The sequence below is a fragment of the Pelmatolapia mariae genome, linkage group LG23 (assembly GCF_036321145.2).
Source record: "Pelmatolapia mariae isolate MD_Pm_ZW linkage group LG23, Pm_UMD_F_2, whole genome shotgun sequence".
NCBI lineage: Eukaryota > Metazoa > Chordata > Actinopteri > Cichliformes > Cichlidae > Pelmatolapia > Pelmatolapia mariae.
Genome location: NC_086246.1, coordinates 42,260,770 through 42,275,433, shown reverse-complemented (window position 1 = coordinate 42,275,433; position 14,664 = coordinate 42,260,770). Strand labels below are relative to the sequence as shown.

The window sequence follows — 14,664 nt, the reverse complement described above, 5'->3', positions numbered from 1 at the left end:
AAAGGGTGGAGGGACACGAAACCACACCGAGTCACACCAACCATGAGAAAAAACATCTTTCAAACTTAGGCAGTAAGAAAAGCCAAAAAATTAACCGCAAGGAAGCATACAGGCAACACACAGGTAACTAGAAACACAAGTCAGGTTCATTTATATGGAGCACATTTAAGCAAAACAATCAGTGAAACAATTAGGAAACACTTGGGGAAAACAAAATTACAAAACAGCAAGAAAACACAATTAAAAGAATAATTAAAACATAATTACAAAACACAACCAACTGTTAAAATGAGCACAGTTACAGAACATTTTATCGAAATTTCTTAATATTATCCAGCTAAGACTAAGCCAGTTTTGCCCAGGCCTTACAGCACCTCCTCCAGGTTTGACAGAAGACATGAAAAGGATACTTCTTCTCCTTCTCACTTTGATCTCATGTTTCCATAAAGCCTTTTCTGGCTTCTATGGAGCTATTATCTTGTAATGTAGCCTCTGTGATTCTTGTCACTCTTGACTTACGGATTGTGATAAACCTGAAGTAGATGCCACAGAGTGTTTATCTTCACAACTCGAAAACAACCTTCAGCTGTTTCAGCATCTGCATTCACATCTAAATATTAAATACACTTAAAAGTACAACTAACGTGTGTAGCTCAGCTGTTATGCTGCAGATGGTAAAGTTGGAGCAAACTGTAATAGCATTAAACCCACTAAGTACCAGGAATTAATACAGTCTAATTAAACTTTTTAATTAATTTCCTGATTGTATTTTTTATAGTGTGTATTTAAGTTACACGAATAAAACGTGTCTCTAAAAATAAGCTTCTTCACAAAACAAGTGCACTTCTATAGAGTGCATACTTGTGTTTCTACCGGCAGGACTGTTGTTGATCGAGTGCACACAGAGCAGAAAACAAGTAAACACTTATTAACCCTCACTTCAAATTCATACAGTGAGCTCAGCCTTAAACAAACACTGTGTTAACTGTGTGAGACCAAACATTAAGGCTTCCAGGTTTGCTTTTAACCATGACGCCAAGGCCAACCTTTTGGCATTTATGTGTCCCCATCTACTGGTACATATGGGAACTTCATTTCATAGAAGCTCCATCCTGGGGACAGATATATATATACATATATATATATATATATATATATATATATATATATATATATATATACATATATATATATATATATTTTTTACATCTCTCCTCTCGGTTCGCCTTTCAAGCTGCATTGTGCATTGACTCCTGAGGGGGGAGACCTATAGACACAATCTGAAAATATTTCATCACTGCATGTTTTTCAGCTAAAAGTATGTGTAGTTTTAAAAAGGTGGCTAAAGTGCAAATACAACAGAATGTATCACTCTAAATTTTCTCCAACAGTAAATGTTTGTGTTGCGTATAAAGCTTTTATTGTTCATATTATGAATATGTCATGAAAGCGGCCCCTTTCTCATGTATGTCATATAGCATAATGTCAGCTTGATTCATATTTATTTATTTATATTGATTTTGCATGTGAGAAATTAATGAAATGTGAGACACCTAAGTCCTGTGAGATAGGCACTACATATAAAACAAAAGCAATTAAAGCTATTTCTTCAATTTGTCATGTTTAGCAAACAAAACTCAATTTTAAGGAGACTTAATAAAGGTTTGCACAGGGTTTTTTATACCATTGTGAAGCACAATAATACATCTCATCATAGAAACTGTGTCTCAATCATTCATAATATAAAAGCATCATACTGTAAGCTAACAGGCCAACAAGTGTTGCTCACTAATCATCAGCTGAGACCCAACCAATGCCCAACACCACATACACTACACCAAGTAACATACATAAGAGAGTAATTAATGTTTCTACAGAGGCAATTTTTCTGCGCTCCATCAGACACAATGGAAATTTGCACACAGCCTCTGATAGGTCCATTTTAAGATGCCTTGTATCCATCAGTCTCAGTCCACACTATGGCCATGTGGAGGCAGCAGGGTCTCACTCAAGTCAGTGCAAACACAGTGGTGTTAGGCTACTTTCTTTCTATTAAGGATTAACTGCAGTTTTATGTAAGATGTGAGGGGGGTTTCCTTTATTTCAGCAGCTCCAGACACCAAATGCTGCTCTCTATCTCAAGCAAACAGAGGCTTTCCATGCTGCAAAAGGTCAGTGTGAATGATGTTATTATGATGATCAGTCTTCCAATAAGCCAATTTAGATACAACTTTAGTGTTTGATCTTTTGAAAAAGTCCCTCTGGAGTAGTAAGAAACCTTTAGATAGACACCCACCATCCATCACACTGTTGCTTTGGTTATAACCTTGACAGTTGCTCAGGTTTACCACCTTCAGAGATTCAACCAGTCAGGACAAATTCTAACAACAGTGTTTTATGGTTTTATAGATTGCAGCTTACTCACGTTTAGTACTTGAGGGCGGCCCTCCTTGGCCATAACAAGAGGGCAAACTATTTGACCCCCTGTGGACTATGCCAACAAGGCAGATAGATGGAATCAACTCAACAGCTCTTCGGGCAATCATTGACTTTGATACCATGACCATTCTCATAAAGAAAAGTATTTAAGATGTGTTATACAAGGTGTAAGAAAATATTATATACCGATTTGTAAAGGGATAATATTTTGAGATTAATTTTTTTTAAAGGTAAAAAATATATATATATATATATATATAATTTTTCCCCCAAAGATACACATATTTGCAGACATGACCACAAAGTATTATATTAGTATGTGGGTGGAGGAACAATCAAAGCAGAAGTCCAAAGTTTAAAGGAGAGCCTCAGCTGATTTTTCTATCATATGTGGGTCTCTTATAGTCACAAGGGGAGAAAGTACCGCATCAAACCTAATGGGTTAGTCAATAAATAACCAGGCACACTGAAAAAATATGGCTACTTCATGAGGCAACTTCATATATGACACCATGCTTTGGATCCTCAGTCTCGTGCATCACATGGATAATACTAATTAGAGTGTACACTGTGGTCTGAGCAGAAACACAGTTGGCGCCAATCAAATAATATTACTGCTCATAACTGCACAGAAGCTAAGCCTCCAGGCGCAGAGAACCATGCACAATCATCAGAGAGATGAACAGATATTTAATCAATAGTCACCTCAGGATAAAGTGCCCCACCAGTTTTTATGTCTTTTATCTAGAAAATAATTAAAGCAGATAAGAATTACTCCATTTGAAATGTAGCAAAGGAATATTTGATGGAATAATGAAAATGTGTTGGTGATTTACTACCTATACAGCCGACAATAACACCACAAGGAAAATATTTGTCATGTGATAAGTTCAAGATAACATTTAAGGTTCATTTGTTCAGGTTGAGTGGTGCAGTGGTCTCGTGATTGCAGATCCATCGGCTCCAGATACTCAAGTTTCCTCCCAAAGACATGTATGTTAACTGGACTTTGTGTGTGGATGGGTGGCTGTCTCACTATGTTGGCTCTGTGATAGACTTGTGACCTGTCCAGTTGCACCATTGGCCCTACGACAGGTTCATAAGAGAATTGATGAGTTGTTCAGGTTCAAGGTGCCTGTGATGACTGGTATAGAAAAATAAAGTAGCTAACTACTTTAACATGTTAGTTTAATGGCTATACGATATCATACACAAACTTTGTCTACTTTTAAACATGGAGCTGTTTCTTCTGCGCATTATTGCATAAAATTGTCTGTGAATTTAAAAAATTATTTTTTATTTATTATTTATCTGATCTTTTTTCTGTTTGTTTGTTTTTTGTTGTTGTTGTTATTTCTTTAAACCCTGTTACTGTATACTACGCATTGGCTTCGTAAGGCACACTGTAACTTTTCAATCAGTCAGACTTTATTTGTTTACCACTTTTTTGCACTTTAGTGCGGTTCAAAGGGCTTTACAGATGACCAGTGAGAAGCTGATAATGTGAAAGAGTCAGATGCAATAAAACAGAACCAAAATACAAGTATAAGTATATTAAGATCAATTAAAAAATGATTATAGAGTAAAATAAACCAAAACACCCTGTAAGTTCACTAAGATCTCAATTAATGAGAAGCTACAAAAACTCAGTAATGTAGATTAAAGACAAAATGTTGCTTTGTTAACACGTTTTGCATGCTTGCTTGACTATTTTCAGCTCTTAGAGCAGATTTGATTTATTTTAAATTTTGTTTGTTCATTTGCGTTTTCTTTATTTGTTAAGAGTTTCATATCATTCAGTGTGATATTAGTGGTATTTGTGATTTGTATCTGAGCCTCCAGTGTTACATGATATTTTCTTTGCAGGTTTGCATGGAAGTAAGCCTTTCTGTTGTGGGTATTTCACTATTAATAGTCTTAATTTGTCAGTGCACTTGTTTGGCTGAACACTGTGTACCCAATACTGCCTGCAGCTGCAATCATCTTATTGGTTGTGCAGTAGTCAAGTAGTACAGTATAATGATTGATTGTGGGCTATGGGCTGTTTTTTGGAGCTACAACATACAGGGTCAGGTGTTTTTAAACTATTAAAGAAAGCAAATGAAAACACAAGAAAATAGAAAAATTAGGTTTTTGTTGTTTGTTTTTTTTTAATTATTGTAATTTTATTTGTAATTTTAATAGGTGCATTCTTTTGGTTATCATTAAAAAAATCTCTTGGTAATCTGTATTTTTTCTGTGTTCAAAATTGCATTTAGCAGTTATTTTGTAAAACACCTTATATATGCTTGGAAATGTTTTTGAGAATGTTATGAACAGTCCTGCTAAAAATTACTATAGTTTTAAAATATAAAAATGTTTATTTAAACAAAAATATATATAAAAGCATTCAACCCTTGTAATCATAGCTTTTATGTGTTTTTTTAGTATGGAGTGACACACTCTGGTGTGGTGGTTAAACATGAAAAGTTTTATTCCACGAAATAATACTTTTGTACTTGTTGTAAAGTATGGGGTCCATGTGTTTATTGTGAAACATGCAATGAATAAAACCATCAAACCACATATTGGTTCATTAAACAAGACTAACAGTAGTAGCCTTGATTAGCAAAGCAGTTGTTCGTTCAACAAGGTTTGTTCTACGTACATTTTTAACCTGTGTAGGATGAATTCAAAAAAATTGGCTCTACTTACTTAAATAAAAGGCTAGAATTTAATTGAAAGAGAAAAAACTGAGCTGATATAATCTAATTAAATTTAACCAACAAATGAATGGGTTATTGTACGTGATTTAAGTAGGTGGAAATGTGTGCCATCATTAAATTGTGTTCAACCAGCACATTATTTTTTTCAGTGTACATTTAAAACTTTTTAAAAGTGAAGAAGACGAGCTAGACACACTGTTAAATAGGTGCTGCCAAACATCTAAAGGGATCCAAATCTAGATGGAAAATTAACCAGTAACCAAACCGGATTTTACGAATAAGGAACTCTTAAGGGAACCTTTGAAATCCATTTTCAGAGAGTAAAGTTCAATCTCAAAAGAAAACACAATCACCTAAGCGAAACAAGCGAGTCCCAAATTTACCAGAAAATCAACAACTGCTCCTGGATTTTCCATGGTAAAATCTAAACCAACAATAACAAGATGGGCAATAATTACCACTAGGAATTTTAATCAGATTACTGGGAATTTATTTAAATAAACTAAGATCTCTAAAGCTGACTCTTAGCATCAACTCAGTGAACCCTTTTTTTTATAAGCTGGGTAGTTATTATTTTATTGCATGGTGGGAGTAACTGTAACATGATTGTTGGTTAATCATTTGCTCATATTCACACCAGTTATTATATATGTAATGTAGTGCATCGTTAAAATCCTATCTCTGAGATATCTCTCACTATAATCTCAGACTAATGTAGTGACCAATAAAGACGTGTGTGTGTGTGTGTGTGTGTGTGTGTGTGTTATCTAAGAAGCTGTAAACCTGTGCGTGCCTGAGTGGGTGGCAGACAAATGCATGCTTGGGCTTCTTTGAAGGTTATGGATGCAGATAATGCATGCAGTTACAGTTATATTTAATATTACTTGTTTTAAGTTCTGTTTATGTTACAAGTACAGTTGTGATCAGTCGCTGTTGGTTTAAACTGAAATAAATGGTAAATGGCCTGCATTTGTATAGCGCTTTTACTCAGTCCCTAAGGACCCCAAAGCGCTTTACACTACATTCACACACTGGCAATGGCAAGCTACATTGTAGCCACAGCTGCCCTGGGGCGCACTGACAGAGGCAAGGCTGCCGGACACTGGCGCCACCGGGCCCTCTGACCACCACCAGTAGGCAAACAGGGGTTAGTATCTTGCCCAAGGATATTTGGCATGCAGCCAGGAGGCAGCCTGGGATCGAACCACCAACCTTCTGATTAGTGGCTGACCTGCTCTGCCACCTGAGCTACAGCCACCCATAAATAAGATCAGTTTGTTACAATCCGCAATCCTTTAATGTAGTGAAATATTTAACGACACAGTGCATGACATCGTGGAAAGACCAGGGGATCAACATGATCATTAATTTTCACATAAATAATTGGTTTATTTGAAGAACGATGAAACCACCTAATGTTAAAATAAATTATCAAAAAGACAAAATTCCAGATGGATTTATTTGAAACTTAACTTGGTTTTATTGCCATATGAGAAGAATTGCCATTTTATGCCACCAGGGGGAGCATGTTTGAGTTCGTTACACCTGTACCCCAGCCCACAGACTGAAGACAGGTGGGAAGTTTTTGTTTGTTTGTTTGTTTGTTTGTTTGTTTGTTTGCGTGTTTGTTTTGCTATAAGTTCAGTAGAAATTCAGTAGACGGTTAATAGTAGACATTATCAAAAAAAATAAGTATATTAAAAAAAACTTTCTTTAGAAAGACGAGTCAAAAATAGACAAATTAACACCAAAAAAAAAACAATCCATCTTTCCCCCGTTGAAAACCTTGAAATGTGTCAGTCTTAGTTTTTAGTCCCTCAGAAATTCAAGTCATGTCTAACTGAGTTTATCTGCCCCCGCCTGCAGATGCAGCATGCCTGCTGCACATGTGTGCGTGATCTTTGAACTGTCAGCAGCGGGTGTGCGCTCTGCGCGCGCTATAAAAGCAGCACTCAGCCTCGTAGTGAGCAACAGGTAACTCAGGTGAAGCCTCCTGCTCCCCTCTCACAGATCTGGACACAAAAGCGCTCCGCTGCAGGTGCTTACACCGGCTGCCGTCGTTATCTTTTTCGACAGGACCGAGGCCACCTGCAATCTTGAGGATATTTGCGAGAAATAGCTGGAGGATTCAGTGGCTTGCGTTAAAAATATCCGCTATTTGGACAGATGTTATTGCTGATTGTCTTTCACGGGTGTAACAGTGCTACCACTATTGTGTTTCTTTGTTGTCTTAATTATGATGAACTGCTGAGCAGATACAGATGTGGTAAAGTTAGAATTTCATCTTGGATTACGCTGATTATTGCACAGCTGCTTAGTGGATAGAGTAAAAAGTGTGATAGATTGTTTTTGGGGATAGCCATTTTATTTTTGAAAAGGTGAATAATACAGACTCTAACACTTAAACTATTGAAACTCTTACCTTCTTTCTGTTTCTCAGATAGTCATGGCTCCTAGACCAGAAGTAGAGGGAGATAACTCCTCCTCTATCGGTATGTCCTTTTCTTGTGGATACTTTGGACCTCCTCAAACTGTTATTGCAACTTTAGTTTCTCACAATTTCCCCCGCAATCCTTCCCTTAGATGAGAAGTCTCTGTCTAAAGAAGAGCATCTCCCACCGGCTTACTCCACTCTGGTTCTGGTGAAGGAGAATGAGGAGGCTGCGGAGGATCCCTGGGAGCTCCCAGAGCTGAAAGACACTGGGGTCAAGTGGTCAGGTAAGGCAGCACGCTTTTCTGTATAGAGCGACTGCTCTATACAGCGTGGATCTCTTCACAATACCAGACTGATTCAGTGCTTTGTGTCTTTTTTTAACTAACAGATCTAGACACAAAGGGAAAGGTTTTAAGAGTGTTAACCGGTATTCTGAAGCTGGTTCTGCTGCTTGGACTTCTCTACATGTTTATTTGCTCACTTGATGTTCTCAGCTCTGCTTTTCAGCTAGTGGGAGGTAAAACAAACAAACAAATAAATAAGCAAACAAAAACGAACCACTTCCATGTTATGTAATGTGCATGGAGAGCTGTATTTTTACCTCAGTGTGTGTGTGTGTGTGTGTGTGTGTGTGTACAGGCCGAGCTGCTGGTGACATCTTCAAAAACAGTGAGGTGCTAACTAACCCTGTGGCTGGGCTGGTGATCGGGGTTTTAGTCACAGTGTTGGTGCAGAGCTCCAGCACTTCCTCCTCTATCGTGGTCAGCATGGTCGCCTCTGGACGTAAGTAGAAATACATGGAAGAGGCATGTGCACACATTTTACAGACCCGTATACTCAAACAAATGTGTCGTAAACTCACATTAGAAACTCTAGGTAACAGTTTCAAAAATGCTTATTCTCAGAAACAATCTAAATGTTGAATGTGTGATATTTATATCTTAAAAATACTAACAGTGACTGCAGTGTTAGTTTATTACACGTGAAAGAAATGTCGATTATCTTTTTCAGTACTGGAAGTTAAAATGGCAGTGCCAATCATCATGGGAGCCAACATCGGAACATCTGTCACCAACACTATTGTGGCTATGATGCAGGCAGGAGATCGGAATGAGTTCCGCAGGTAAACGACAGCATGCAAAGCTAAAAATATTACACTAACTCTACAAACAGTTTGTAGCAGTTGTTAAACAGTGTTCTGTTTTTTCAGGGCATTTGCTGGTGCTACAGTCCACGACTTCTTCAACTGGCTTTCTGTCCTGATTCTTCTGCCGCTGGAAGCTGCCACAGGTGTTCTGTACAAAGTCACCAAACTCATCATCGATTCTTTTCATCTCGAGTCCGGAGAAGACGCCCCCGAACTGCTCAAGGTCATCACAGACCCTCTCACAAAATCCATCATCCAGGTAACTATAAAACCGGTCCATGTTATCAATATCAAGTATGATTGCCATTTTTTAAACATTAAAAAACCTGTTTCTTCTCTTAGCTCGACAAATCTGTTATCACTGCAATTGCCACTGATGACCCGGTTGGCATGAACAAGAGTCTGATAAAAAAATGGTGCAAAACAGAGACCAACACGGTAAGAAATCAACAAGACCTAGTTACAAAACTAGTATTTACAACTGTAAAAACAAACATAAAGCTATGGTTAGATCAGGTTTTTCTCTTGATGACTAATGTTGCCTTGTGTTAGCTCATACTTTCTAAAGAGGTTGAATGCTCGCAGTCACTGAAAGATTACGCCGTACAGCTACAGTAGCCACTGCGTCGAGGCTTGCTTTTGTTCTTATACTTTCTGCTTTCTCTTTCAGACTTTCTGGAATGTGACAGTGAACACCTGCCCACCAGGTGACATCTGCTGGGAGGAAGGAAACCAGACTTGGACCCAGATGAATGAGACTTTTACCAATTACATAAAGAGATGTGAGCATACATCCATGCCATTTCTGAAGGGGGAAAAAGAAAATTTACAAAGCAATTAGGATTACCTGATCTGCTAAAGCTCGGTGAAATATGAGAGAGCCATTCAGCCACATCAACCTCTGAGACAATGACCACCTTTGAGACGTTACAGTGACTCAGCTAATACTCTCCCTTAACCCATCTACCTCCTCAATAGGTCCATTCATGTTGTTTGGCTGAAGTGTCACATGACCGTAAAATGGATCACTTCTTCAAAGCATGCTGTTTTCAATTAAACTAAATGGTTTGATGCTTGGGTTTAAGAAAATAGATTCTTGGGTTTTGTAACTAAGAAAAGGTTTTTGTTTACATTTACATAAAATCATAAACTTGTGTAGCTTGTTTCACAATTACAATTTTTCTCAATTCTTAGTGTTTACAAGAGCTCGGTTTACCAGAGTTTACTCTAAATGTCTGTCTCTTTCACCATCCTTTGCAGGTAATCACATCTTTGCCAATACGACCTTGTCAGAGTTGGCCGTGGGCCTCATTCTGCTGGCTGCGTCTTTGTTCGTCCTCTGCACCTGTCTCATCCTCATCGTCAAGCTGCTCAACTCCATGTTGAAGGGCCAGGTGGCTGTGCTGATCAAGAAGGTGCTCAACACAGGTACAAAACCAGAACAAGCCTTTTGCATGTGATGTTCAGCCTGTTTGATAGTCAGCACATCTGCTTCTGTGGTGATGCTTGATGAGCGACACAGGCACAGCCTTCCTGTTGCTTCTGGCTCACGTTCAGGTCGAGCGGTCCTGTTGCGTGATGGAAAAAGCTCAGACACATTTACTATTTAGAATGAAATGCTTATTTTCTCTGGTCATATAGATATAATGTTCACATCATGTGTTTCTTTTTGATGACAGACCTACCCTTCCCCTTCACCTTTCTCATGGGCTATGTTGCAATTTTGGTGGGAGCCGGGATGACCTTCCTGGTTCAGAGTAGCTCTGTCTTCACCTCAGCTATAACTCCTCTTGTTGGTAAGCCATTATTACACCAGTTTTTTTTTGTTTTTCTTTTTTAATTGTCACCAGATCTTATATTTTGTTTATCTTTTTTGTCAGGTATCGGTGTTATTAGCCTTGAGCGAGCATATCCTCTGACGCTGGGGTCAAATATTGGTACAACAACAACATCTATACTTGCTGCTATGGCTAGCCCTGGAGAAACACTAGAAAACTCTCTGCAGGTAAGAAACAATTAAAAACTGTTCTTATATGCCTGCTTGCAGCTATGCTAGGTGATGCTCATTGGTCAGTTGGTTCAGACTATAGACTGTTTATAAAAGAAGGATGTTGCCACAGTGATGTCACACAGTGGTTTCTGGAGTTAAGCTAGCAAACCCAGTTTGCCCAATTCACCAAGAATCACTCACCAGGTCTAAAGAAACTGTCAGACCTCCACAGCAGTCTGTGTTATTAGACAGGCTTTAAGCCTTAAAAAAGTTAAATGTGTGAGATGTGATAAAATACAGAAATAGCCTAGTACTTACTATGAAGGGGGGAATTATCCACCGTTATAGAAAATGCAGTGTTTGGCACTACTCTGTCAGCACCACTTACACGACAACATTTTTGGTTTTCAGCGAGACAAAATTATTTTGATGCATTGCCATGAACATTTGCACAGATATTCCAGCTTTCCAAGTGATGCATTACAATAACTTCAATCGCTTTAGGCATATATTTATCAAAAACAAAACGAAATATTTTTGTTGTTGTCTTGTGGTTGTCTTGTTTAAATCCAATCTTTCTATGCTTTTTTCTAGATTGCACTTTGCCATTTCTTCTTCAACATCTTTGGCATTGTACTGTGGTACCCGATCCCTTTCATGCGGTTGCCCATCAGGTTGGCAAGAGGGCTAGGGAACAAAACTGCCAAATATCGCTGGTTTGCTATCATCTACCTGATTGTGGTCTTCTTGGTTTTCCCCCTGACTGTCTTTGGTCTGTCAATGGCTGGCTGGAAAGTACTGGTTGGCGTCGGTGTGCCTTTTGTTGTTTTAATTATCTTTGTGATCGTTATCAATGTGATGCAATCTCGCTGCCGACGCTTCTTGCCCAAGTTCCTCCGTACCTGGGACTTTTTACCCCGGCCCCTGCATTCGATGGCCCCGTGGGATAGCATCATTACCTCAGCTTCAAGCTTCTGTGGCAAACACTGCTGCTGCTGCTGCAAATGCTGCAAGTGCTGCAAGAAAAATGAGGAGGATGAAGCGATTGAGACGAGCAGGAAGCCAAGTCTGGAGATGTACGATAACCCAGCCATGTCTAAAGATGAGGACACAAAGGAGGCCACTAAAAGAACACAATTTTAATGTATTTAAGTTTAATTTGTATCTATATGCAAAACTAAATGCAATAATGTATTTATGATACACTTGTAATTGTTCATCACTTCTCAGGTTGTGATATAATATTGATTCCCTTTTAATGGGCAATACACTGAGCATTGTAGTGAACACTGGAGAATATGAACAGAAGTGTTGCACATATTATGAACTGACTGTTGTTGGCCATGTGATGTTTAGTTTTATGATGTTTTTTAGTAAAACATCATAAAATTTACTGCTGGTAATATCTTAATTATGGATGGTTGTGAATGTTATGAGTTATTTTTTTATTTCATAAGACACGTTGAAAGAGCCTTAAGTTTTTTTTCAACATTTCAAATACAGATGTTTATTGTAGCATTTCAAATGTATCGTTATTAGCAAATTTTATGTTATCCCTCAGTATTTAAGACTCTGAAATATTTGTAAATAAAAAATTGCTATTTTTAAAGTGCACTGTTGTCCTTACGTTCATCTTGTTATCTCACTGACATCACACAAGCTTATAGTCACTGATATATGAATCAGCTCATCTGATATTCATCTCACTCTTGTACAACATGTACATTCAAGGGTACTAAATATAAGAAAACACAGATTTTCAAGTGCATAATTGTCACTTTTTATCTAGTTTCATCACTTATGTTGATAACATACCCAGAATTCCGAGTTATTTATAGTTAGGGATTGGACATTTTTATCTATTTGCAGGACAATCATGTTTCATGAGAGATCACAAGATTCATTGTAAGGTTGCTAAAAGAAAAAGTCGTCTTGTAGCTGGGTTTCATATGTGATCCTTAGAACAACAAGTGTGTGAGAGAGGAACTTCTCTCAAAACAAGCAAAGTTTAGCTTCTGTACAGTCACAGTACATCTTGATTTGATTTGTTTCAAATGTCAAAAAAAAAAATGTGTTGACTGCATCTGAAGAAAATGTCCTGTAAGCTGGAGTCATGAGTTCTAAAGTAGCATTAATAAAGTATCAGTTTATCTAAGATTTAGATGAGATTGGATTAATTAAGGCCTTAGGACAGCCAATGGTGGCTCTGCCTGTGCTGTAGTCCACTGACCTTATGAACCCAATCAAAGTACCTGCTCCTCCCTCACAACCGCCCACACCTGATTATTGCCTGTCCTCTATTTATGACATCCAGGAGCAGAGGACTTAAAGTACAGGGCATTCAGATCAAAAGGAGACTTTAATCCTGCATTTTATGGTTTTATATATTACTAAATCATTACTAGTACACATGAGATATCATGTCAGATATATCAGCCTCTGTATTTTCAACTTTTAAAACTTTCAATAGTTGTGAGCATTTATAATTTCTGACATTTAGCTTGGTACACGTCATCCATTTGTCAGCTTTAATGAGCGTCTGGTGTTTTTGTCACATTACAGTTAAACATTAGGATGATTTAGTGAGCGCGCTGGTGACATAAACATATAATTAAGTCCAGATATTTCATCTATTTGTGTCAACAAGTGCCTCACTGCTCTTCGAGAAACATTCTAAGACATACCGAGAGCCGAGTAATGAGCGCAGTCAGTTACAACGTGTGTGTGCCAAGTTTTGTGGCTGGTAGCTTTTCTGTTATCAGTGTTAGATTCTGGGGATCAGGTAAAGTGTAACACATTTTAATCTTTAGTTCTCTGGATTTTTCCCCCATTTATTGCTGTTACACATGTTTTAGGTATAGCTGCCCAGTTCAAAAATAAAAGCTGGAGAGCACTTTAAACTGACCCTTAAAACAATAATAAAATAAATAGCACTGCGTGAGAGTGTAAATATGAATACTGAAGTGTTCTGTGGAACAGATGGTAGTTACAAAAGCCACTGAGATTATAAAGTTTTATGAGCTGTGAGATATATTCAATTTTACAGTAGTTATTATTATTAGGATCCAAATCAAGTCGCTCCACAAGCGTTCACACACAAAAACAGTCAGCAATCTCAGTGTGCGGCTCAGGAATGTTTACAAAGGGTCTGCATGGGTAACATATTTCAGCTGCTTCAGCACCACATGACTTTCTCCAGTATGACATCAGAATGCATTATCTTTGATTAGCATGCACTGAACATATTCAAATGTTCATTCAGCTTACAAACAAGTATGTTTATGATTTGGTCATGGTGAATTTGAACAATCTTAAAAACAGTTCTGAAGACTGAGTTAAGAAAATAACACTTTTAGGACCTGAAAAGTTAACAAAGGTAAATATTCAGTAGTTTGAGAGATCTCTCTCTAGGACTGCATTCCTAACAAGCAGTAAAGTGACTTATTAACATTCAAGGTCATCATTATGCTATAAACTCATTTAACACTTGGCAACTCAAGGGAACAGCTGAGGTCAATAAAATGTGTTTCTAGGACTACCCAGACTTTCTATATAAATTGACTAATATAAAAAGTATATTTCTAATAACTTGACATCACTTGGGTTTTTAATTCCTAAACAAATGATATTTAACTTGACAACAAAACTGGACAATGAGTGACCAATGATGTGACGTCCTACTTTGGTGAGTAACAAAACTGAGTAGCAGACATGGATCAATTTTCATTTGCAACCATAATATGAATGTAAAACCAGAAATTTACTTTTAGTTTACTTTTAGTTCTGCCTTATCTTCTACGACTCAGATCCAGAATTCTTGGTTTTGAGTGTTAACCTCTGCCAAGTATTGATCCTATCCTAGCTCACTCAGAAGATGATACTGGGAATCATTCTTCTGTGGCAACGTTAAGGGTGACTTTGCAAAAAAAAAAAAAATTAAAATAAACAA

At 37.7% G+C, this 14,664-nt stretch overlaps 1 protein-coding gene across 1 annotated transcript; it reads left to right on the top strand.

The window, feature by feature from the left end:
* Positions 1-7,590: 7,590 nt before the first annotated feature.
* slc34a2b (solute carrier family 34 member 2b) lies at positions 7,591-11,858 on the top strand. Its single transcript, XM_063466850.1, has 12 exons — positions 7,591-7,636; positions 7,728-7,862; positions 7,967-8,095; positions 8,218-8,361; positions 8,590-8,701; positions 8,789-8,984; positions 9,068-9,163; positions 9,396-9,507; positions 9,986-10,153; positions 10,405-10,521; positions 10,606-10,730; positions 11,310-11,858. Exons 1-12 carry the CDS (start codon positions 7,591-7,593, stop codon positions 11,856-11,858), a joined length of 1,929 nt encoding a protein of 642 aa, XP_063322920.1.
* The last annotated feature ends 2,806 nt before the right edge of the window (positions 11,859-14,664 follow it).